The sequence below is a fragment of the Schistocerca cancellata genome, chromosome 1, assembly GCF_023864275.1.
Source record: "Schistocerca cancellata isolate TAMUIC-IGC-003103 chromosome 1, iqSchCanc2.1, whole genome shotgun sequence".
NCBI classification, from domain to species: domain Eukaryota; kingdom Metazoa; phylum Arthropoda; class Insecta; order Orthoptera; family Acrididae; genus Schistocerca; species Schistocerca cancellata.
In genome coordinates this window covers 826,132,634-826,159,579 of record NC_064626.1, presented here as the reverse complement: position 1 = coordinate 826,159,579, position 26,946 = coordinate 826,132,634, and the positions used below count along the sequence as shown (strand labels likewise).

Sequence of the window (26,946 nt, the reverse complement as noted above, 5' to 3'; positions counted from 1 at the left end):
GCTTTGCATGGCAGTCTACATGTCAGGGCAACGTTTTTCAGCCTCCAATGTGTAGGCCACTGTTTACAACAGCGTTTTGTATTGGAGTAGTATCAGCTTGCCTTATCAACTTGTTTTCAAGGGCAGGCTACACGTAAGAGTCAAAAGACAATTTCAGGTCCCTGATGTGTAGTGTGTCCTGTATGACAGCAGTATTGTGAGAACAGTATCGGCCTGCTTCATCGACCTGTTTTGCAGAGGCTACAGTTGCAGATGGGTGTGGCTGGGGGAAGGCTGACATGGATAGAGAAGGGATGAGCTGAGAAAAAGGGCAAGAGGAGACAGATTGGGAGACGGGAGCAGGAGGAAAATGATTGGGAGAAGGTAGCAGAGGGAGATGGATAGGGAGAGAGGTGCAGGAGGAGCTGAATAGGGAGAGACGGGGAGCAGGAATTGAACAGAGAGAGGTGGGTGGGAGGAGATAGATTGAGATTGGAGGGGGGGGGATGCACAGAGAGGGGGGAGAAATGAAGTATATGGACAGGAAAGGGGGGTGGGAAGGAGAAGATAAAGAGAGAGAAAGAGAAGGGGGAGGTCTAGGAAGTGTGGGAAAGATGGAGACAGTTAGTCAGCAGGTGAAGAAGGAAGAGAGAGTGAGAACACGGAACAGAGAAAGAGTGTCAGAGAGTGTACAAGGAAGCACGTGAGAGGAGGATATGTTGTGAGGAGGCATGCGGAAGAGGAAATAAATAAACACCAGGGCAAAGCTGCCCCCCCCCTCCAACACCTACACACACACACACACACACACACACACTCACACAGAGAGAGAGAGAGAGAGAGAGAGAGAGAGAGAGAGAGAGAGAGAGAGAGAGAACAATACAATGAGATACAAAATATGGCATCTCAAATCTATATACATATGTGCTTCCTTTACTATAAATCATAATCTTTCCTTCACAGGCCTTTACTTTTATCTACCATAACCGTCAAATCCTTTTGTTCACAACAATGATTCAGAAATGTTTTTAAATGAGGCAACAACATTCCATTAGATATGTAAATTTAATGAAAATGTTAAGGTGATAAAACCAGTATTTTTGGTTTGGCCTAATATAAATATTATCAGAAAAAAGTTATTGGTCAATGTAATGACCGCTTTAAATGTATTTTCATCTTCAAACTTTTTGTGGCAGACTGCAAAGCTTAACATTGATAGGGGTTAAGTGGTATTGTGTGTTAGTTCTTTCAGTTTGCTGTGTATAGATGTTGTGGTATTTTTGGTATTGTAACAATTAAAAATTTTTTTCTGAAAACCTTAAAGTGCTGTGATATATTAAATACATTTTTATGTATATAATGAAGATGTTGTTAGTATTTTAAACTTCCTGTGTATTGGTTTGCAGTTGTAACATAGCAAAGTGGAGTTACTCCAACTGATATGATACTATGTCTCTGAAGTACTAACTCTTTTTCCTTATTCTACAATCGTGTTTGACTTGAGGCATCGATCCATGGATCGATAGGCCAGAACGTCATATGTGTATTATGTCTTCGAGAAGATCGTTGTGTTGTATACTTCCGGGACCTCAGTTCCCACCTAGTCTTTGACCTGTACGTTTGTTTGTAATAAAAGTATTGATGGTTAGAAGATATAACTGTGATCATTACCTTACCACCTTGATATCTCCTTCAGTGGTAACCCCAAAGTTTGAATAATCCATTGAACTGAGTACAAAGTGACTACTGCGCCGACTTTCACGTTCCACGTGGACCTTTGTCCGCTACACAATGGCCTTCTACAACACGCTGCACCGCCCAGTTTTCACCAGCAACAGCAACTAAATTCAAGCATGCCAGCTGTACTCAGTGCCTGACGTGAATTTCCGCAGTCCTATAGCCTCGAGAACCCTGGGACGTCGTCAGGTTCAGTGGTTTTGAACATGACGCCAGCGGTCTCTGACTCCAGCTTTTTTAACCCCTAAGTGCTTCAGTTTTCGCCGCACAGCAGTACAAGAAACCACTACAGACTGATAACAAACTTTAATGCAAGAACTGTAAATAGTGGAGAGCATAGTTTTCATAATGTGCCACAACAGGATGCCTTTTTGAATGTCAAGCTCCACGTGTGTATCACTCCGCACCAGTTGCAGACTACGTGAATGACATTCACCAGCCTGTTACTCCGAGTGTCCATCAGTGCAGTAATTTAAGTGTGTCAGGTTCCACCAAGCTCATCAGTGACACTGTGATGGAAAATTTTGCTGCAGATGTGGAGGACCAATTGCATAATAACCTGTCGAGCAACCGCCGTGACCACTTTGACCTTCTGCCGCAACAACCGGTACCGCTTTGCTCCATGCTGGGCTTCCTGCTAATGGATTTCGCTTCCCCTACAGCTACTACGAACACAGCCGGCACATCTGCTTCCTCTCTACTGCCCTCATGACGCAGAGTTAACTTTGATTTGCCTACTCCTGCATCCGCTTGCGGCTGCCCGCATTCTTCGACCACCAGTTTGTCGAATCTACTGAAACTTCCGGCATTCAAACCTGCCCACCCGGAATTCTGGTTCAACCTGGTTGAGGAAACTTTCAGTGTCTGTGCACTTGATGACAATGCCCATTTTACATGCCTCATGAACCACCTCCACGACAGTGTCGACTTAATTTATGACCTGGTTAAGCTACCTCCTCCAAACGAGAAGTACGCTATGGATAAACAAGCAATAGTGGAATGTGTCTCCAAGACAAGAAGAGAAAATGTTTGACAGCTCGCCTACGAAGAACGCCTCGGCAACAGATCTCTGTCCCAGCTGTGGCAATGCCTTTGACTTCTCGTCGGTGAATGCGACATGCCAGACGCCAAGCTCACTGTGATTTGGACAGAAAAGCTACCTCTGTTGTCCAAACGGCCATCTCTTCCTACGAAGATAGACCAAATAGCGAATGCTGGCATGCCGCCGACCAAGCTTACTCCGCTCTACTACGTGAATGCTGTGCCAAGCAGTCTGGCAGCTATGCCAGTTTCCAACCACAACCAGGGCCCCAATGTGGACACAACCAGGGCCCCAACATGGACGCTCCACTAAACCTAAGTTTGTCAAGCTCGCCGCACTACCTGCACCTTCACGTCCGCACAACAGCACATCTGACTCCATGGAAGATTCCGGACTGCCACCGTCTGACCACTTGCAGGAGGAGATGTCCGCCCATAAATACTGTTTTTTCCATGCAAAGTTTGGGGAACAAGCATGCAATTGTAAACCACCATGCTCCTACCCAAACTTCAACTACAGGTAGGCAGCGGCGCCACCTCTTGTGACGTAAACAACAGGTGCCACCTCCTGCGACGTAAACAACAGGTGCCGCCCCATGCTCCATTCTGTGTCCAACACTAATGCTTCGAATGGACGAGTCTACATCCAGGAATTGAACTCTGGCACAAACTTTCTCATTCATATGGGCGCAGATGTTTCCCTACTTCCATCTCATCTTGCTAAGGAAAAGATCCGACTACACAAAACTGTCCTACATGCTGGAAACTCATCTAGTTTGTCATGCTTAGGTTCTACTTCATATGCAGTGTCCCTCTCGCCTGAGTGCAACCTGAAGTGGTCCTGGAGGTGACTGGTGGCTGACATCGACAATCCCATTTTGGGCATCGACTTTCTATAACACCACAAACTGTGGCCTGACCTCATCAAGAATACAGTGTTCTACCACCCTGTGCAGGAACACATCCCAAGTGCTTCATCAAATGTCAATTACTTAACAGGTCCACCTTGCTAGGAAGTGTAATAACCCCTCCTCCAAGCTCTTGTCATGGACCAATAAGTGGCTTACGGAGCGTGTCAAGTCTACACAACTGCGCTTGGAACAACTTGAGCTACACCGTCGCCTCAATGACTTAAGTAACAAGTTATCTTCAGCATGGCAGGAGCTTGCAGCAGATGACACCTCTGCGACACACAAGGCTAGTTGGTGCCACTACAGTGTTCTCACGGCCAAGTGCATTTGTGACCGTGTTCCACATAAAGTGTACAGTGTCCGCGCTCCCGCCAGCTCTAACTGTGTTAATTTGAGTGCTCATTCACCCCCTCCTTGCTTAGGCAGCTAACTTCCCCAGGCACAGATTAATGTTTTTTATTTACTGCCATCAGCTGTTCATTCGCGCCCGCTACCGGCACCAAGCACAACAGCAGCGCCTTCGGTTATTAATAAACAGTGTACCAATCTTGTTTCGCGTAGCTCACTTGTTTGTCACTCCCAACCACCCAACAATTGTCACTTATGCAAACTTTCACCGTCCGCTCCACAATCCAGCCTAGCTGCCATTGCACACACTATACCACAGAAGCACTATACAGCATTGTGTACCGTGTCGCGCATTTCCATGGTTACAGATGGCACCACCCACAAACTTCGCTTACAAGACAGACTACCCATCTCTTGCCGACCATGCTGTCTCAAGCCAGAACTCATTAAAGTGGCTCGCGAACAAATAGACAATCTCTTAACAGCCGGCATCATCGAATCATCTGCCGGATGCTGGGCCTCGCCTATCCACTTCGTCACAAAAAGCGACGGCACCTGGCATATGGTTGGCGACTATACTAAGTTGAACTCTTATACTGTCATAGACAAGTGCCCGGTTCGTAACGTCACGGATTTTAACCATGCTCTTGTAGGCACCAAATATTTCTCAGTACTGGACTGTAGGAGGGCCTATCATCAAATTCTGATCGAACCAGAGGATATTGAAAAGACAGCTGTTGCAACACCTTTCGGCCTTTTCCAGTACCGGTTCATGCCCTTTGGCCTCTGCAACGCTGCACAAACTTGGCAGAGATTCACAAACAAGGTGTTGTTTCATCTGGATTTTTGTTTCGTTTACTTGGACGACATTCTTATTTTCAGTCCTACTTTGCAAAAGAACAAGGAACATATGCAGATTGTTAAAGATGCTCTTACCACTGCCGGTGTTGAACTGAATAATAAGAAGTTCCAGTTGCACCAGACTTCGGTAAGATTCTTAGGCTACATTGTGTCAGCTAAGGGCCTCACTCCTTCTGAGGATAAAAACCTGTTTTGGATTTGCCATGCCCTCACTCATTTAAGGAGCTGTGCAGGTTCATTGGAACAGTTAACTATTATAGGAAGCACTTGCCTGCCGCAGCCGAGGTTCAGGCTCCCTTAACAGACGCCCTTGCTGGCAAACATATGACCGTTGCCCCATATGACTGTTGCCCACCCACATCTGGACGCTAAATTTTTTATTACCGTGGATGCCAGTGATACCGCAGTAGGTGCTGTCCTCAGCCAAACCGTCGGAGATACTACCTCTCCTTTGCCGTTCTTTTCTAAGAAGCTCAACAGCGCTCAAAAAAAGTACTCAGTCTTTGATAGGGAGCTCTTGACAGTTTACGAGGCTGTGAAACATTTTCGCGCTGAGGTTGAGGGTAGGGACTTCTACATTTTAACTGACCATAAACCTTTGGTTGCTGCTCTAAAGAATCCCCCGACTGACCCTCCACCTAGACACTTCTGTCATTTGGACTTTATATTGCCATTTACCTCTGACATACGATACATCAAGGATGCAGATAATGTGGTCGCAGATTTTTTGTCTCGTGTCGGCACTCTCACAACTCTGATAGACCTCTCTAACTTACCTCAGCTGCAGTCTGCCAACATGGACACTGTGGACCTTATTTCCAATCACAGCTCGTCACTCAAACCTGTGTGATCCACCTTTCCCGGTGTCATAAGCAAGGTTTGGTGTGACGATTCAACTGGTATGCTGCGTCCCTTCATACCCAAACCTGTACAGACACAAGTGTTCGACAAATTACACAACCTAGCTCATCCAGGTGTGAGAGCCTCTACCAGACTTATTTCAGAGCACTTTGTCTGGCACGACATGTGTTGCGACTGCCAAGCCTGGGCCCATGCCTGCATTCTGTGCCAACAAAATAAAGTTTTGCGGCACATATCGCCCCCACCAGGCAGCTTCACCGCTCCTCCCAGTCGCCTCAAGCACGTTTACATTGACTTGGTGTGCCCCCTCACCCCCTCCAAGGGTTCCAGGTAGGTGCTATCTATTATAGACAGAACCTCTCGTTGGGTGGAAGATGCCCCGCTACCCAATATTACATCTGAATCAGTGGCATGATACTTCATAGACACTTGGATTTCACGCTTTGGCTGCCCTGTTTACTTGACAACCGACCAAGGCCATCAATTTGAGTCTGCCTTGTTTTCTGAACTATGTAGGCTGTGCGGCATCAAGAAAATTCATTCAACAGCGTACCACCCCCAAAGCAATGGCCTTGTGGAACGTTGGCATAGGATGCTTAAGACGGCCCTACGTTGCCATGGCCTCCTTTGGACGGAAGCCCTGACATTCGTCTTACTCGGTTTGCGGACCACTTTCAAGGAAGACCTTAAAGGCTCAGTGGCTGAGTTCGTCTACGGCCAGTCCCTTACACTGCCAGGTGAACTTGTTGCTCCTACTCCAGTCGCCAAACCATCCGAACTGCTGTCCTTGGTAGAACGGGTGAGGTTACACTGTAACAAGCTTCAACCACCGCCCCCTTCCAGCCACACTGCGCCGCACACATATGTTCCCAAGGCGCTCAACACTTGTGAATTTGTGTTCCTTCATGACGACACTGTAAAAGCCCCTTTACAGCCCCCTTACACAGGCCCCTAGTTTCACTTTTCCAAAAACTAATTAACTTAAGTAATATTTGTGATTGAAATTCAGCCACTCCTAAAAGTACTTTTGTCATTTGAGACCTTCAATTGTTTAATTTCCATCTTGACTTTATACTTTTGCTGTCGCACTATTTCTGTATCAGACAGTGCTTTTGGTTATCTAATTAGGACACTAACTAAGAATCTGAAATTTCAAATATGGAAATTTTAATTGAAAGTAGGAAATCCACTGCATTAAGAAAGTAGTACTTTAGTACTTTCCTAACCAGCTGACATTTAGAGAAACCAGATTATTGTGGAACCAACCCTACTAAATATTCACTTTGCAATTTTATAGACCAATGTGTTACTACCAAAATCACAAAATAACAATGTGCCAATCTTTATATATTCCACCCACCCAAAAAATCTTCAGAATAGGCTTGGAAATTATCAGACTAACATCATGTGGTAACTCCTGTTGTTAATTCCTTTGTATGAGTCAATGTTAAGCCAGTACATAGTAAACATCTAGATGAAAGTATGCACCTGTAAACTGCCATACTAGCATCTATGTGGTCAAAGCTTGTAAATCATTTGATTAATACCTCCAACGAAGTTCACAACTACCTCATGTACAGTTCACATTTGTGACTTTCTTATGAATTTTTAATTGAGAGACAATTATGCTCATAAACTTTGATGAATAGGTAATTAAATGGGCCCTGTTATGAATAAATTTCATGGACATACAATAGGCTATGTGTGAGAGTGACCTGCTGGAAAATGTTAGGTATGAACTTGTTTTAGAACTATCACTGAGTTGTTGTATTATTTTTGATATCAATAAGTAGGGTTCTTTTCTTGGTTCAGTCAATGATAAGCTATGAACTGGTAGTTATCTGAATGACTATACAAAGAACTGGTTTTTGCTCAGATTTACTCATATTAAAAATAAATCTGACAATGAATGACAGTAAGTCTGTGGTATAGTGTCCATTATTACAGAATTATTCAGCTAACCCTACACTGTAACAAAAGAATTTATTTGAGGCAGCAAGTGGTGGCACCTTACAATATTATTCCATATGAAGAGACTGAAAGTGGTTGAAGTATGCCATCCTGGCATCTTCTGAAGTACAAAAGTTCATGACAACTCAAAGAGTGAAACAGGCTGAATTGAGTTTCTCTGCAAGTGTTTGTCTGTGACTTTTATGGGGCTAGAAACTAAATGTCCAAACACATCCTATAAGCCAACTATAGCACCTTGTTATGGATTTAATATTCACTTTTTCACAGATTGTTATTATTGGACACAGAGCAACACAAAATGAACATTGACATATATTTTGGTATTTAGCAGGAATGGAAACACAATAGGAGAGTGTGTAGTAAATTATCTCTGACAGAATTATTTAGCTGTCTCGATGGCTATTTAACAGCATTGGAAGAGCAATTTCAACATGCAGTTTGTCACAGTCACCAGTGAAGTCTGTAAAAATTGTGTCCTGTACAGCACAGAATCCAATCAAGAGATGAACAATTTCTTGACAGGTATATTAGTTTTAATGGAAAGATAAAATTCATATGGTATCAAATATAAATCTATCAGGGTAATGGTAGTAATGGTATGTCCCCTTGAAGACTGACTGGTGTCCGCTTGACGCCGGTCCTTGTGTTCTGCCATATATAATTAAGCTTAAGAGATATGGAATTATAGTAATAGTACCCTTAAACATTATGTTTTCATTAAAGTTAATGATGGATGAAAGTTTATGTTGTAATAGGTAATATATATAATTTTTATTTCTTATGTCGAATTTATGTTCCCATTTCCAATCATTTTATATGGGTGTTAAATATCAGTTCAACCCTCTCATATTTAAGAGGTTAAGTGGGTGCATTACTAATACATTATTTATGTCTTGTCCTATTAGATAGTATCTTTCTTAGATAAAGATAAAGATACAAGATACAAGATAAAGATACAAGATAAAAAGCTATCTGAAAAGGAAAATTTTGCAAACAGCTTAAAATACAGCATAGATACATCCTAATGAAGGATATGGCCCTCATAAGCTATAAATTTCTCATTTATTACATGATAATCCAAAATATTTGTATTAATAAATGTTTATTATTAACATTCTCAATTTCAGAAATGAAAATGCCATCTATTGACTTCTGAAGATCCTCACTAATAACTGCTCATGACTCTTTTCTAATGTTGCTTCAGTATGGATGTGTCATGAGCTTTTAATATTATTTGGGATGAATAATTTCATATGGCAGTAACATATTCTAATATACTTAAAAGATTTCTGTAACTTGTTTAGCACAACTGTAACTGCGTAATATTGTTTTAGTTTGAAAATATGGCAAAGAGCTGACTATAAAACATTTAATGTCTCACAAAATTGTTGATGCTTTCGTGGTCACTTGTTGACAAACTGACTGTTGGCTTCTGTGTTGGGATCTTCAGCCGATATTTCTTTCTTGATTTTTCTGATGTTTTGCCAGCAAGAGTGGCTGGCATTGTCAAGGCTTCGCCCTCCACTGCTAGTGATCAATTGCATTAGAATTCACAGCTGCAGGTTATATGTACCTGGCATGCCAAGATCCAAGCTCTTTTCTTTGTCATTCCTGGCACGGTTCTCCCCTTGCTACCGGCAATGGTCATTTGCTGCAGCACGGAAATCTATGGAAAGTTCACCTTGAGGTTTCCTTCTTTCGTGTTGAAGCTATTGGCCAGTTTGTGTATTTCTGTAGCTTTTGTGAACAAGTTGTGATGAAGGAAGCTGGGATCTCTTTACTTCCTCTCGATTGCCACTTGCCTCCTTAAATTCATTTTATTTTTGTTTTTGCCTAATTACCATTAACATGCATGAGTATAATCTGCATTTCCATAAAACAGAAATGTTGGCTCTCAGTCTTAAGAAATATAGCACTGGGTCTAACTTTGTGCTTAGTTTTGTGTATGTAATTAATTTCCTAGTTAATTTTCACCATTCCTAGTTAATATCTTTTGCCAAAGATCACTATAGAGTGAAAGCAATAATTGTTTCATGATGTAGAATATTAGCAAAGCGTACAGTACTCAGTTTTGTACTTCCAGCCCCCATTTTTCAGCCAGAATAACAATGCAGTGTGTCAACACCGTGGGCTATCAATGAAGAAATAAAGCAGGCAAAGGTCACAAAGTGGGTGTGATAGCTTTCTTCTCCAATCTGCATTTTTTATTTCTTTTTTCCAACCTGCATTGTGACTAGTAGGGCCTACCATTTACTACTTTATGCAGGTCATAGTGCCCCATGCAGACCTCTTAGCCAGTACCCATGGCCACAACCGATCAGCAAAATTGTGCTATGCAGCTGAGGCAATGGGCACTGCTGCCCACACAGCACTACATGGAGATGAGATGCATGGAGCTCTTTTGCCTGCACTTTGGTGTTATCTTTTGCTTACTTACAGCAATTACACTTACTTCATAAAGAAAAATATGAGAATATGGAAAAAGGAAATCATAAATTTATGGTATACTCTACAAAGAGAACGAAAGAAGGCAAGAAAGAGTAGATATAGATATCAATTCACCTACACCACCTGGGGAGGGGGACTTAGTATTGAACTTCAAGTCCAGCATCCACATTTGATGTATTAACTACATGAACCTCCTTCTTCAGGAAAACTCAATTTGTTCAGTCCATGCAAATCTAATCTATGTTGGCAAGTTTTGTTAGAGTGTGGTGTGAGTTGAAGTTTGTTAGGTTACATAACAACAACAACTACTAGGATATTTAGTGAACAAATTCTGTATTGCTTTGAAACAGTAATCTACTTAACATATATACTGTTCCTACATAACTGTAGGAGAAAGAACACGCCATCACTAACCTATTATTTACCTTGTAAAAACATTATTGTAGAATAAAACTAGACTTTTTTGAGTACTGGATCCATTTATTTTGTACAATTGTATGGGCGCAGGTTCAATGTGGATTCTAGAACAATATCTATCCATGGACCATTCTAATTACTTTTGCTTTTACTTGGATTGATTCATAATAGGATATAAATTGCAATCTTTGATTAATGTTCATTTGAGTATTTATGTATGTTTTATGTTATGTATATTTTGTGTGTTTATGTTATGTCAGTGTTGCCACATCACTCGTTTCATGATCAGTATGGGAGCTACCTGAGCTATCTATGTTGGCCTGTCTTTATCTTCTGTGCCTCCTGTCTGATGGTGAATTTTACTATATGGTCAGTCTCACACAGTGTGTGTTCCGCCACAGTCGGTTTCTCCACCTACCCTAACCCACAGTGCTGCTTGTGCTCAGTGACCTAGGTGCTGTTTGATTGTCCAGTCATTCCAACACAGACTTTTCTGCATGCAGTATATTCCCAAGATTGCAAGTGGGTCTGTTCTCTCCTTTGCCAATTTGAGACATCCTTTGATCTTCTTTGTTGGTTTATTAATAGTCTTTATACCATGTTTGCACAATATATGGGCAATTCTGTCCATCACCTGGAATGTATAGCAGAAACACCATACCCAGCATTTCTTCTTCCTATTTGCCACTACACCGAGTGATTGGCTCGGTGACACTTCTTTGTAACTGCTGGAGTATCCATTGCTCTCAGAACACTTTCTAGGTGTTGTATCTTGCATCTGAGGTGCTGCAGCTTGCATATTCATCTTGCTCTCATTCTCAGCATATTTATAATGCCTCTTTTGTGACTCAGGTGGTGGTTTGACATTCCATGCACATACCAGCAATGGAGGGTTAAGCTTTGACAATGTCAGCCATTTGTGCTGGCAAAACATCAGAAAAATCATCAAACAAACATCGGCCAAAGAACCTGAAAATAATAAGAATACTTACATCGCATTTTTGGTTAACAAAGTGATCCAGTATAATCATCAAATGATCATCTATCAGTGTAACAGATATAGATATTTTGGAGACTAACGTGTCAAGTAACTTTTGTATGTTGTGACCTCACACTAGGATAGACGAAGTGTGATCAAAAATATGGTGAATAATTTTATTAGAAGCAAAGTAATAAGCTTTCATGGGATTTGATTTAATCGCCTTCAAAGCACTGTCCTTCGCTAGCAGTACACTTATTTCAACGTTGAATCCATGACTGGAAGTATTTCTGGAAGGCTTCTTTTGATGATGATGATGATGTTTGGTTTGTGGGGCGCTCAACAGCGTGGTTATCAGCGCCCGTACAATTACCCAATCTTTGCTCAGTCCAATTGCGCCACTTTCCTGGATGATGATGAAATGATGAGGACAACACAAACACCCAGTCATCTCGAGGCAGGTGAAAATCCTTGACCCCGCCGGGAATCGAACCCGGGACCCCGTGCTCGGGAAGCGAGAACGCTACCGCGAGACCACGAGCGGCGGACAGGCTTCTTTTGGAAGGGTGTTCAACTGCTCTGTCATCGTCTTGTGAATATCAGGAACACTGTCAAAACGTTTTCCTTTATACACGGTTTTAATCTTCTGGAAGAGCCAGAAGTCGCAGGTGTTAAAACTGGTGAGTTAGGTGGATGTTGACAGACAGGAACACTTTTTCCAGCCAAAAACTTGCGAATCAATAGAGAGGTGTAGCACAGCACATTGTCATGATGAAGAAGGAAACCATTGAACCATTTTCTGGTCTCTTTCTTCCTACATCGTTACGCAAATGTTGCAGTATACCATTGTAAACTTCGGCATGTGCAATTATTTCTCTTGGAACGAACCATAATCGCATTAAGCCCTCAACAATGAGTATGAATTTGAGATTTGATTTTGACTGGCATGTCTTGTTAGGGTGAGGAGATTACTCGTTTTCCATTAGGAACTCAGCATTTTAATAGTGGGGTCACACCCATAAACAAAGTTTCAGCTCCAGTTACAATTTTCGACATGAAGGATCATAATAGGATATAAATTGCAATCTTTGATTATTGTTCGTTTGAGTATTTATGTATGTTTTATGTTATGTATATTTTGTGTGTTTATGTTATGTCAGTGTTGCCACATCACTCGTTTCATGATCAGTATGGGAGCTACCTGAGCTATCTATGTTGGCCTGTCTTTATCTTCTGTGCCTCCTGTCTGATGGTGAATTTTACTATATGGTCAGTCTCACACAGTGTGTGTTCCGCCACAGTCGGTTTCTCCACCTACCCTAACCCACAGTGCTGCTTGTGCTCAGTGACCTAGGTGCTGTTTGATTGTCCAGTCATTCCAACACAGACTTTTCTGCATGCAGTATATTCCCAAGATTGCAAGTGGGTCTGTTCTCTCCTTTGCCAATCTGAGACATCCTTTGATCTTCTTTGTTGGTTTATTAATAGTCTTTATACCATGTTTGCACAATATATGGGCAATTCTGTCCATCACCTGGAATGTATAGCAGAAACACCATACCCAGCATTTCTTCTTCCTATTTGCCACTACACCGAGTGATTGGCTCGGTGACACTTCTTTGTAACTGCTGGAGTATCCATTGCTCTCAGAACACTTTCTAGGTGTTGTATCTTGCATCTGAGGTGCTGCAGCTTGCATATTCATCTTGCTCTCATTCTTAGCATATTTATAATGCCTCTTTTGTGACTCAGGTGGTGGTTTGACATTCCATGCACATACCAGCAATGGAGGGTTACGCTTTGACAATGTCAGCCATTTGTGCTGGCAAAACATCAGAAAAATCATCAAACATCGGCCAAAGAACCTGAGACAGAGGCTAACAAGCTGGTTGTCATCTAATGTATTGTGAAGTTTTCTAAAATTAATGTCCTCACACTGATGATATCTTCACTTACACTATATTAATGTACTAACCTGAATAGTAAAAGACCAAAGCCATCATGATGCCATTTTAATCCAGGTGATAACACAATTTGTAGGTCAGGTAAAGGATACCTTGTACGAAGAAATGTCTCAATTTTCTCCAAAGTTTGAAGTACTTGGTTCTCTGCTTCTTTCATGTCCTCTACCAAATGTGCTGGTACATATGAGTGCAATGTCACAGAGCCTGTTGGAAAATGGCAAAAAAAAGAAAAGAAAACTGAAACATTATTTTAAGGAAGCACTGATTTAAAGCTTTAAATATTTTTGAAAATTATAATTTTGCACATCTGTTACTTTATTAAGACCATGCATTCCAACCAAACAACAGACCATCCACAGGTATAAAAAATGGCATTCATTAGAGCACAAGCATCCAATCGAGATCATTTGTATCAATATCAGCATTATACATTAATAGATCAAACTTACAGAATGCAGGAAAGCTCCCTACTACTATTAGAGACAATATGTTAAAGTAGCAAAGTACATGGCCAGACAGAAGCCAAATTTGCTCTTATCCGAGCACACACAAGCACCATGGTTTCACAGAACTGAATCTTTGAAAACATCAGTTAGTTAAGAGGCTGCCCTTCATCAATCCTAATGACCTCTCATGTAACCTGTAATTACTCCATTCCTTCGCATACCAGAGCACCACACCTGTCATAATTTGAACATAATTCTGATATGTTAGGATGATGTACACTCCACCTATAGTATGGGGTAATAGATGAGATTCAATGCTGTGAAACTTGTTACCCGTTTGTAACCTGTATGATAACTTGCTCCATTCACTGTTGTTTGTATTCTAGCAAAAGAGGACTTCACGGTAAGCTTTATAAGAGCTTTGCACTATTAACATTTGCTGTAATAAGCCTTGATCATTTTGTTGTTCATTGATGTAATGTCTACTGCTGTGTACCTACTGCTGATTGTGGTACCTCCATGTGGGTGTGATAACTGCCATGTCTAGCTGTGTGTTTTTGTGACTCAAGAGTTATGCAAAATAAACAAAGACTTGCATCACACAACTGTGCTAAATTACTTCCTCATCCTTTACCCTTGGAAACAGGTGGCTCAATAAATTAGTCTGCTTATAAGACTGGTAAGGATGGATAGTCGGCACTGCAGATTTTTTGTATTTACTGGAATGCTCTCAAAAGTACTTAAAAAGCGTTATTCTGTCCTTGGTTGCTGTAAATGAAATGAAAATTGGTTGAATAATAGCTTGTGGCTCAAACGATCATTTGAAAGTGTTCACAGTAACATGTAAGTTACGAAATTTTAGATCCATTGTATTTTCAAAACAAAAACACAGTTCAGATAATGTCTGTAATTTTCTCAGAAACAATATTTGGCAAATATTTGTCAGAACAAGAGAGTAATTTCATTGCAAAAGGTAGTCTGAAGCAAACAGGTAGTTTTATGTAGTTTACGCATAACATTCTTTTCAGCAGCTACTTTACTTATTCCTTTCAAACGCCTGGGCACTTTTGTTTAACATATAATTTCAATTTCAAACATGCACTGTTGTTGGAATGAGATTTTTGCTCTGCAGTGGAGTGTACGCTGATATGAAACTTCCTGGCAGATTAAAACTGTGTGCTGGACTCAGACTCGAACTCGGGGACCTCTGCCTTTTGCTCTACCATCTGAGCTACCCAAGCACGACTCACGCCCCGTCCTCACAGCTTTACTTCTGCCAATACCTCGTCTCCTACTTTACAAACTTTACAGAAGCTCTCCTGTAAACCTTGCAGGACTAGCATTCCTGAAAGAAAGGACTCCGCTGCAGAGTGAAAAACTCATTCTGGAAACATCCTCCAGGCTGTGGCTAAGACATGTCTCCGCAATATCTATTCTTTCAGGAGTGCTAGTTCTGCAAGGTTCACAGGAGAACTTCTGTAAAGTTTGGAAAGCAGGAGATGAGGTACTGGCAGAAGTAAAGCTGTGAGGACAGGGAGTGAGTCGTGCGTGGGTAGCTCAGATGGTAGAGCACTTGCCCGCGAAAGGCAAAGGTCCCGAGTTCAAGTCTCGGTCTGGCACACAGTTTTGATCTGCCAGCAAGTTTCATGCACTGTTGTTGTTTTCCAGAGCCAAAGGAGCATGCTGCACACTCACAACAATTGTAAATACCATATTGTGAATCTGCCATATTTCAAATTCTGGACCATCTGTGCAACAAGTAAAAGCAATTTTTGTGAATAATAATTATGCCAAATGATAACTCAAAGAGATGCTTCATGAAGATACATAAAGTGCTGACCAATAAAACTACACCATGATGACAGTCTTAAAATCAACATAAACCTGGCTTGAAGTGTAATACATGCTTGGATATACAGTATCTGATTAAAAGTATTCAAACACCTCAATGTGATGCAGAATTGACACTAAATGTCACAATCCGTAGAGCCACCACTATAAAAGGGGGCAGGGGGTATTATGTTGTCATTTGACAAGTAGCTACAGCAGAATGGGTCAGTCAGAAGATCTCAGTGGCTTTGAACATGGACTAGTTATTGGATGTCACATTGGTAACAAATTCATCATTTCAACCCTTCTAAAATTTCCCATGTCAGCTACCGTTGGAAGTGGAAACACAAAGGAATAGCCAAAGTTAATCCAAGACCAGGCAAACATTGTATACTGATGAAAAGGGAGCATTGTGTAGGGTGGTTGTAAAAAATCACATGAAATCAGTGGAAGGAATCACTCATGAGTTCCAATGTGCTATCAGCAATCCAGCTAGCACAATGAATGTGCCTACTCTAGCAGCTCCACATATTTCTGTAGTCAATGTTAAATGACACAGTTGTGTACAGAGTGACAGCACTGGACAGTGGATGACTGGAAATGAGTGATTTGGAGTGATGAATCACACTATACCATGTGGCAATCCTATGGAAGAATGTGGGTTTTGTGATCACTTGGAGAATGGTGTCTGCCATCATGTGTAGTGCCAACAGTGTAGGACGGAAAAGGTCATGTTGTGGAATGGGGTTTTTTCAGGGTTGAGTGTGAGCCCATTATTTCACTTAAACAATGCTAAAAGCAGAATGATATGAACAAATCTTACAGTACTGTGTAGTGTGTACAGTACGGGAAAATTTCAGAGATGGTGGTTGTTGGTATCAGAAAGACAATGCACCCTGTCATGAACCAGCATCTGTGAGGCAATGCTCTTTAAACAACAACATCCCTGAAAAGAGTTGGCCTGCACAGCACCTTGGCCTGAATCCAATGGAACATCTTGTGGATAACTTAGAACATTTACTTCACACCAGAACCCAGCATACTACGTAATTCATTTTTACCATTACTCATTGTTTCATTTATTTGTTGTTTCCATTATTCACTGTTACTATTATTCATTGTTTCCATTATTTGTTGTTGCTCTTATTTGTTGCTTCCATTATTCCTTGTGTGATACTGAATAATGTCAGCAGGAATTCACTGAAAGTGGTAAGTGGATAAGTTCAGCGTCGTTGTCTTGGCCAGGGGACTCCCATACAAGGGCAGTCAAAAGTAATGGTTTCCGTGTGGGATGTGTGGGTCATATGCCAATGACTGAATAAAATGAGGAAATTATGACATTATTGTTAATCGTATACAGTACATTACAACTGTGATTTTGCTCGATAATGCTTCAACTCAATTGTCTGCTCCCAGCCTAGCCCCTGGCAGTCTGCAATGTGATAACCTGAGCCAAAGCATTGGCACAGCTTCGCTGCTGAATCCATCACTGTGCGAGTGTCACTGTGCATGCGTCAGCTCCGTCCACTTGTCAGCCAGACTGTAGCTAGGACGTGTCAAGTTGGCATGTTGCTGGCTGGCTCTCTGCTGATGTGTTGCTTAGGTCTTGTGTTCCTTGCATACGCAAAGGCTGCAGTAGTTTTGAAATGGATAGCGAAAGCATTGTGCAAAAACTATTACACAACCCTTTTTCATTACTATCTTACACAGAGAAGAAAGAAATTATTGATAATGGCAGATCATGTCCTAACTCAACACTATCCACATGTAAAGACAACGTCATCATACTGGAAAGGTATTTGTGAGGTATTTTTGTACAAAGTTGTATGAATTATCTGACTGGCTTTGCGGCTATGACATGATGAGCAGATTTTATTGTTGGACCTGCATGTTATTAGTTAAAAAGAAATCTATTTGGAATGAGCAAGGGTATTGTGACTTACATAATCTTAATACTGCAGTGAAGAAACATGATGAGCCTGAAGTTCACCCTGTGGCAGCTTGTAGATATACATTATTGGTGTACACAAATTTTTAAATTGAGGTAAATATGAGAGTACGAAATTAATAGCAGCTGCTGTATAACAGTTATGCTTATCAACATATTTATAGATCTTCTGCTGCTGTCAATAATAATAATAATAATAATAATAATAATAATAATAATATAGTAACAGTAATAATAAAACCATGCATAACTTACCTGAAAAAAGAAATAAATGTGTTCGTGGAATTTCATTATTTTGTACATAATTAAGCACAGTTTGTGGCAAGAACGAAATAACATAAAAGCTTTAACTACTCTTCATTTCGAATTTTTGTGTAAGTGGGAATTTTCGTGTATTTTTTTCGGACATATGTACAAGATCCCTATTACATCTATCAGTTAATGAATTAATTTACTGGCTGAAAATCAGGCATTCTTCTTGGACTGCAGCCACACAACGACTTATGCTTACTGTTGTTGTTATTGTGGTCTTCAGTCCTGAGACTAGTTTGATGCAGCTCTCCATGCTACTCTATCCTGTGCAAACTTCTTCATCTCCAAGTACCTACTGCAGCCTACATCCTTCTGAATCTGCTTAGTGTATTCATCTCTTGGTCTCCCTCCACAATTTTTACTCTCCACGCTGCCCTCCAGTACTAAATTGGTGATCCCTTGATGCCTCAGAACATGTCCTACCAACGGATCCCTTCTTCTGGTCAAGTTGTGCCACAAACTCCTCCCCAATTCTATTCAATACCTCCTCATTAGTTATGTGATCTACCCATCTAATCTTCAGCAGTCTTCTGTAGCACCACATTTTGAAAGAATCTATTCTTCTCTCCAAATCTATTCGATACCTCCTCATTAATTATGTGATCTACCCATCTAATCTTCAGCATTCTCATGTAGCACCACATTTTGAAAGCTTCTATTCTCTTCTTATCCAAACTATTTATTATCCATGTTTCACTTCCATACATGGCTACACTCCATAATACCTACTCCGAACTTTTCTTTTGTTTCCTTTACTGCTTGCTCAATATACAGAGTGAATAGCATTGGGGAAAGGCTACAACCTTGTCTCACTCCCTTTCAGAAACAACTTCCTGACGATGTTAACAAATTTCTCTTCTTCAGAAACAATTTTCTTGCCATTGCCAGCCTACATTTTATATCCTTTCTACTTCGGCCATCATCAGTTATTTTGCTCCCCAAACAGCAAAACTCCTTTACTACTTTAAGGGCCTCATTTCCTAATCTAATTCCCTCAGCATCACCTGACTTAATTTGACTACATTCCATTATCCTTGTTTTGTTTTTGTTGATGTTCATCTTATACCCTACTTTCAAGACACTGTTTGTTCCGTTCAACTGCTCTTCCAAGTCCTTTGCTGTCTCTGACAGAATTACAATGTCATCGGCGAACCTCAAAGTTTTTATTTCTTCTCCGTGGATTTTAATACCTACTCCGAACTTTTCTTTTGTTTCCTTTACTGCTTGCTCAATATACAGAGTGAATAGCATTGGGGAAAGGCTACAACCTTGTCTCACTCCCTTTTCAAACACTGCTTCCCTTTCATGTCCCTCGACTCTTATAATTGCCATCTGCTTTCTGTACAAATTGTAAATAGCCTTTCACTCCCTGTATTTTACCCCTGCCACCTTCAAAATTTGAAAGAGAGTATTCCAGTCAACATTGTCAAAAGTTTTCTCTATGTCTACAAATGCTAGAAACATAGGTTTGCCTTTCCTTAATCTTTCTTGTATGATAAGTCATAGGGTCAGTATTGCCTCACGTGTTCCAACATTTCTACGCAATCCAAACTGATCTTCCCCGAGGTCGGCTTCTACTAGTTTTTCCATTCGTCTGTAAATAATTCACGTTAGTATTTTGCAGCTGTGACTTATTAAACTAATAGTTCGGTAATTTTCACATCTGTCAACACCTGCTTTCTTTGGGATTGAAATTATTATATTCTTCTTGAAGTCTGAGGGAATTTCGCCTATCTCATACATCTTGCTCACCAGATGGTAGAGTTTTGTCAGGACTGGCTCTTCCAAGGCTGTCAGTAGTTCTAATGGAATGTTGTCTACTCCCGGGGCCTTGCTTTGAGTTAGGTCTTTCAGTACCCTGTCAAACTCTTCACGCAGTATCATATCTCCCATTTCATCTTCATATACCTCCTCTTCCATTTCCATAATATTGGCCTCAAGAACATTGCCCCTGTATAAACCCTCTATATACTCCTTCCACCTTTCTGCTTTCCCTTCTGTGCTTAGAACTGGGTTTCCATCTGAGCTCTTGATATTCATGCAAGTGATTTTCTTTTCTCCAAAGGTCTCTTTAATTTTCCTGTAGGCAGTATCTATCTTACCCCTCGTGAGATAAGCCTCTACATCTTTACATTTGTCCTCTAGGCATCCCTGCTTAGCCATTTTGCACTTCTTGTTGATCTCATTTTTGAGACATTTGTATTCCTTTTTGCCTGCTTCACTTGCTGCATTTTTATATTTTCTCCTTTCATCAATTTAATTCAGTATCTCTTCTGTTACCCAAGGATTTCTACTAGCCCTCGTCTGTTTACCTACTTGATCCTCTGCTGCCTTCACTATTTCATTCCTCAAAACTACCCATTCTTCTTCTACTGTATTTCTTTTCCCCATTCCTGTCAATTGTTCCCTTATGCTCTCCCTGAAACTCTGTACAACCTCTGGTTTAGTCAGTTTATCCAGGTCCCATTTTCTTGAATTCCCACCTTCTTGCAGTTTCTTCAGTTTTAATCTACAGTTCATAACCAATAGATTGTGGTCAGAGTCCACATCTGCCCCTGTAAATGTCTTACAATTTAAAATCTGGTTCCTAAATCTCTGTCTTACCATAATATAATCTATCTGAAACCTTCTAGCATCTACAGGGTTCTTCCATGTATACAACCTTCTTTCATGATTCTTGAACCAAGTGTTAGCTATGATTAAGTTATGCTCTGTGCAAAATTCTACCAAACTGCTTCCTCTTACATTTCTTAGCCCCAATCCATATTCACCTACTATGTTTCCTTCTCTCCCTTTTCCTGCTCTCGAATTCCAGTCACCCATGACTATTAAATTTTCATCTCCCTTCACTACCTGAATAATTTCTTTTATCTCATCATACATTTCATCAATTTCTTCATCATCTGTAGAGCTAGTTGGCATATAAACTTGTACTACTGTGGTAGGCATGGGCTTCGTGTCTATCTTGACTACAATAATGCGTTCACTATGCTGTTTGTAGTAGCTTACCCGCGTTCCTATTTTTTTATTCGTTATTAAACCTACTCCTGCATTACCCCTATTTGATTTTGTATTTATAACCCTTTATTTACCTGACCGAAAGTCTTGTTCCTCCTGCCACCGAACTTCACTAATTCCCACTATATCTAACTTTAACCTATCCATTTCCCTTTTTAAATTTTCTAACCTACCTGCCCGATTAAGGGATCTGACATTCCACGCTCCGATCCGTAGAACGCCAGTTTTCTTCCTCCTGATAACGACGTCCTCTTGAGTAGTCCCCACCCGGAGATCCGAATAGGGAACTATTTTACCTCCGGAATATTTTATCCAAGAGGACACCATCATCATTTAATCTTACAGTAAAGCTGCATGCCTTCAGGAAAAATTACGGCTGTAGTTTCCCCTTGCTTTCAGCTGTTCGCAGTACCAGCACAGCAAGGCCGTTTTTGTTAGTGTTACAAGACCAGGTCAGTCAATCATCCAGACTGTCGCCCCTGCAACTACTGAAAAGGCTGCTGCCCCTCTTCAGGAACCACACGTTTGTCTGGCCTCTCAACAGATAACCCTCTGTTGTGGATGCACCTACGGTACGGCTATCTGTATTGATGAGGCACGCAAGCCTCCCCACCAATGGCAAGGTTATACACTTCCTTGTTAAATGTTTGCTTGTAGTCACACTTATTTGATTTCGTCACTTTCTCAGACAACGGATCTAGTCTCCCACAAAACAAGTTTAAATGTGAGTATACCTAAAACATATACAGATGTCCGATCTAATTTTACTATAAAGTGAGTGAATTGGCATATCTGTGAAGTGTCACTGCCTAAAAAAAGCGAACGTGCATAAGGCAGCTGCAGTGTGCTTGCACTTGGTGGAACTGACGTAAACTTGCAGCTAAGTGCTAAGGGCAAGCAGTGCATGCTGCAAACTGTGCACATTGTTTATAAAATCCTTATGTATTTGGCCTGTAAATCAATTACATCACTCCAGTTACACGTGCACAGAAGCTCCTTAAAATGTTCACAAGCGAAGTTGTGCTCGCGATCCTGATGCCAAATTTCACTGAGCCTAGAGGAGCAATGTAGCACAGCGCAGTAGATTTAGTGCCATGTATTTCCTTTCCGTGACTAGTATGGGTCACAATTTTCGACCTACTCAGAGCCACCACTCATGAACATTTTTTGCGCTTACTGACACGGGACCGGAAGCTTCCCAATACTTAATGCTATTTAGCCTCACAAATAAGTTTTGTTTGATTGTCACAGAAAGGGGGTTAATGTGTAAAGCATATTAGAATATTTTTTCTTTGCTACCGCCTTAAGATCCTGGTTTGTGTGTTATGTGCCTACATTGAAAATGAAAAAAATTGATGGTGGCCCCCTGCGTTCCATGGCCAAAATGATTGACAACTGCTGTAGCAGATAGACAAAAATCGCCGTTTTGAAGACTGGGAAGGAAATAAAAGAAAAAAAAAGAAAAAGAGACGGGAGAACCATTAAAACTTAATATCCCTGGGGAAATATGTCGTTTGGATAAGTGAATTTTCAACTTTGTTTCGTTTGTAGAGGATGCAATTTGTCATCATGTTTACGATTATTATCGTAGGAAGGAAGAATCGACGCTCAGGATGTTACTGGTCACACTTAAAGAGCCAGGACTTTTTCAAGACAGTTGCACATCTTTGTCCACGGCTGTACACATCCCTGGCTTTCACTGTGGACATTTCTGTGGCCGTAAGCTGTTGATGGAGAGGGAGGATATAATTGCATGGCGATGCCGAAGGAGATCCACAGCATAAATATCTATGAAGTGGTGTGGCTTGACAAAAGATGGATTAGTTCCGGTTACGCTGTCAAGCAGGCCTGTATAGATGACACGGCTAAAGGAGCAATGAGCAATGAGGGCATTGTTCATACATATTTATGCTGTGGATCTCTAATACTAGAGTATTATTTTTGGGATAATATTTTCCTTGTACTTTCCCTAGACGTTAGTTCCTTTTAGGCATTTTATCCCCATTCACAGTAATGTCCCACTCATTATTAGTTTCTTCCCCCACTTATTTCTACTAGGCCTGGCTCATTCAGCAGTCACACTTTTTACATTTTACAAGCATCTTTTTACAAGCATCATTTTACAAGCATCCCAAAAAGTATCGAATGTTATCTTTTGGTTGTCCAGGTGTTGTGGTATGGGGAGGCATAGTGTTACATGGGCAAACTGACGTCCAAATCTTCGAACATGGTATACTCGGCAGTCAACGTAATAGTGACAGTGTACTCTTTCCCTATGCGCTTGTTTTTATGGATGCATTTGTGCCCAACTTCATGTTTATGGATGACAATGTGTGACCACATCAAACTGTGCAGATGGTTGAGCTCTTGGAACGAAACAATATTCGGTACATATACTGGCCTGTCCATCCTGCCAACTCTCGCGAATGGGGTGACTTCTGTATAATGGGGCCTCCCGGCCAACAATGCCATACGATCATTTCATTTCATTTCTGTATAATTATAGTCTTTGTTTTCAGTTACTTTCTCTACTATGCTGTTGCAATTCTTTCTATGTTCAGTCCAAGTTTAATCGAGCTATATTGCTTGGCAGTGGCACATCATGAGAAAGTCACTTTCATCCTTAAGTTTTGCGCACCAATGTATGTTTCTGTGTGTGAAGAGCATCTGAAAAGACATAGGGCATGTTAATAGGTATCTGCACTTTCATTCTAATTAAGACACAGAGGAATTGAAGACATTTGCTGCCAGAGAGCACTGATTTATATAAATGGGGCAAGTTGAAAACTAATACCAGGCTGGAATTGGAGATCAAATCTCCTGTTTGCTAGGAAGATATGCTGACCACTACGCCATCTGAACACAGTGGCCACCACAACTGCACGGACTCCCCTAGCAAGCTCTCTGTCAGACACAAATTCTCAACGTATATGTCAAATTACTGGTGTAGAACACCTGCTGGTTAGCCTCATTACTCGCAGATCTCACCAGTGCCCGCAAGAGCTCGAGCTTTGTGTGCATCTGCACTGAACGGACCAGTGGCCATCAACTATATATGTGGTGTCTGTTCTTTTGGAAATCAGAGAGGTGCCACGAGTAATAAGGCTAATTAGCGGGGCACTACATCAGTAGTGTGTGGTATAAGTTGAGAATTTGAGTCTGATGGGAAGCATGCTGGGGTAACGCATGTGTGTCTGAATGGTGTTTGATTGATACAGATGAACATCAATTTCTATGTGGAAATGCGAATAATATATGGTTGTCAATTAGAAAAAAATTAGCAACTATGCAGAGAAAACCGCCGTATTTGATAACGCCAGCGTGCCTTTTATACCCGGAAGAGGAGCTATACCCCACCTGGAAGAAAAACGCCGTCAACTGGTTGAAGGGACACGCGGTATTTTACCTGCTGTCCAGTAAAGAAAGGTGCGAAGGAGATTTTTGGACGTACATTTCCGACCAGCATCACAAGCTACTACGCATGAATAATTATTATGATACATACGCCAACTTCCTCAGAAGAACAGTCATGTGAACTCCATTTTCTATGATGCGATTTCAGAACATGAAGAAACGAGAGACAATTTGATCTTTGGAAAACAAATACGATCAAGTGACGAACATCACTATCTGGTTTAGACTTGGATTTTTTTTCTAAAATGCCAAGGAACTTGTAATTAATTATAATTTGCTTTATTACTTTTAAATGTCAGTTGAAAATTAAAGTGGTCAGCACATCTGCCTAGTAAGCAGTAGACCCAGGTTCGAATCCCAGTCTGGCACAAATTTTCAGCTTGCCTCATTCATATAAATCCATACTTACCGACAGCTGATGTATTTAATTCTTTTGTGTCCTGATTCATAGTGTCTGTTTGTGGCAGTTTTCAGTGTTGTCATATCAGTTCGTCTTGCAAAGTAAACATGGTTATGTCAATGAAAAACAGTGTTTTGTAACCCGTTTTTTTGTGTTCTGTAGTTGTATGAGGAGCTGAATTCATCGAAGACTTTTAGCGCAATATATGGGCAATGCTTACCACAGTGAAGTGTTTACAAGTGGACTGTGCAATTCAAAAGCAACCGAACAAACTTGAGACTTGATGAAAGAGCAGGACGTCCAGCAACATCCACTATTAATGACAACATTGAACAAGTCTATGTAATGATTTTGAGTAACTGATGAGTGAGAGTCCAGGTAGTGGCAAACCAAATGCACATTATCCATGGTTCTGCGTATGACAATACAGTGTCAACTTCCGTTAAATCTATGAAAGATGAGTCCCAAAACAACTTAATGAAGAGCACAACCGTAATCATGTGAGAATCTGTCAGCAGCTATAGGACTATCAAACAAATGATTGTGGAACATTTTTAAAATTAATCGTCACTAATGGTGACTCATGGGTTCAGAGAGCAAACTCCAAATCTTGGACTGCGAGCAGCCCAGATCTCCTGACAAAAAGAAACTGAAGCCTGAAGCATCTGCATGAAAAGTGGTGTTCACAGTTTTTTGCGATCCACAAGGACCAGTTCTAGGGCAATACCTGAAAAAGAGCGAATTAATAAACTTTACCAAGATATGCTTTAGAACGAGCTGTAGCCTGTACTTCGAAAGAAACGCGAGACCTATTATCAAAGAGCATTCGTTTTCTCCATGCAATGCACGTCCACATCATATCACCATCCATATCATTCAAACTCCTCGGAGCACGCATTTCGAGGTGTTGGCGCAGCTACATACACTCCTAATTTCGCCTCATTGATTTTAGTTTGTCTGATATTTTTAGAGACCATAGATTCAATCGAAAATCTATTTTTGAGACTATTGGAAAGCTTTTGCAACGATGGATGTTGAAAAAAGCTGTCATTGTAAATTTTGTGCTATTGCTGTAAAAAAATAAGAAAAATGTGCTGATATTTTTGAGTTAACCTCGTATTAGGAGATAAATATCTCTTTTTTTTTAAAAAAAAAAAAAAGTAACAGCCTTTCTTGATTTGTACAGTAGTTTAAAGCTTTTTAAATGTCAATAGACATTCCAAATGCCTTAGACAAATATAATGATATGTGTCACCTATCTTTAATCATGGTTATCATTACTCGTGATGCTTTCTGCGTGGCCTCTAACGTACTTGAATTTTTGAACAAAATCCCACTTTTATGTCTGTGCAAACTAGAAGTATAATATAGTATACCGGCAATAATGCTCGAATGCAGTACTATTATTACTTACCAAGGTCATCTCTTGGCTCGAGCGGAACGATAACGTCTCGATCATAAATAAAGAAATTCACTGAGAATGGAGACATTGGTGGCGACCTTTCAAAGTGATCCCAGACCCATCCAGAACGATCCGCCCTACAAAACATAGATTTTTGTAGCTTAGTGGTCGACAGGCTTTAATAATAGATTTAACATTTATATGAATGAATTAATACTTACTGTTTCTCAGTTTTACGAAGTTTCATATTGGACAGGGATCTCATCTCTTCTGGACGACCAATACTAATGGTGAAAGGAGCTTTGTATTGAAATTCATCAAAGCAAGGAAATACTTCTCGAGCCTTATTTTGTCGCATATCGGTACCTACAAACCACCTGAAAATAATAAGAATACTTATATCGCATTTTTGGTTAACAAAGTGATCCAGTATAATCATCAAATGATCATCTATCAGTGTAACAGATATAGATATTTTGGAGACTGACGTGTCAAGTAACTTTTCTATGTTGTGACCTCACACTAGGATAGACGAAGTGTGATCAAAAATATGGTGAATAATTTTATTAGAAGCAAAGTAATAAGCTTACATGGGATTTGATTTAATCGCCTTCAAAGCACTGTCCTTCGCTAGCAGTACACTTATTTCAACATTGAAT

The 26,946-nt window shown here is 40.7% G+C and overlaps 1 protein-coding gene across 1 annotated transcript in view; it reads right to left on the bottom strand.

Moving 5' to 3' along the window:
• Window positions 1–26,946, bottom strand: part of LOC126106434 (aminopeptidase Ey-like) — a 210,366-nt gene that overhangs the window by 141,295 nt on the left and 42,125 nt on the right. The window contains exons 5-7 of the mRNA XM_049912747.1: window positions 26,509–26,664; window positions 26,300–26,424; window positions 13,529–13,721 (exon numbers count right to left, since the gene is read on the bottom strand). Of these exons, the coding sequence (XP_049768704.1) occupies window positions 13,529–13,721; window positions 26,300–26,424; window positions 26,509–26,664 (474 nt within the window). The remainder of the gene's footprint in view (window positions 1–13,528; window positions 13,722–26,299; window positions 26,425–26,508; window positions 26,665–26,946) is intronic.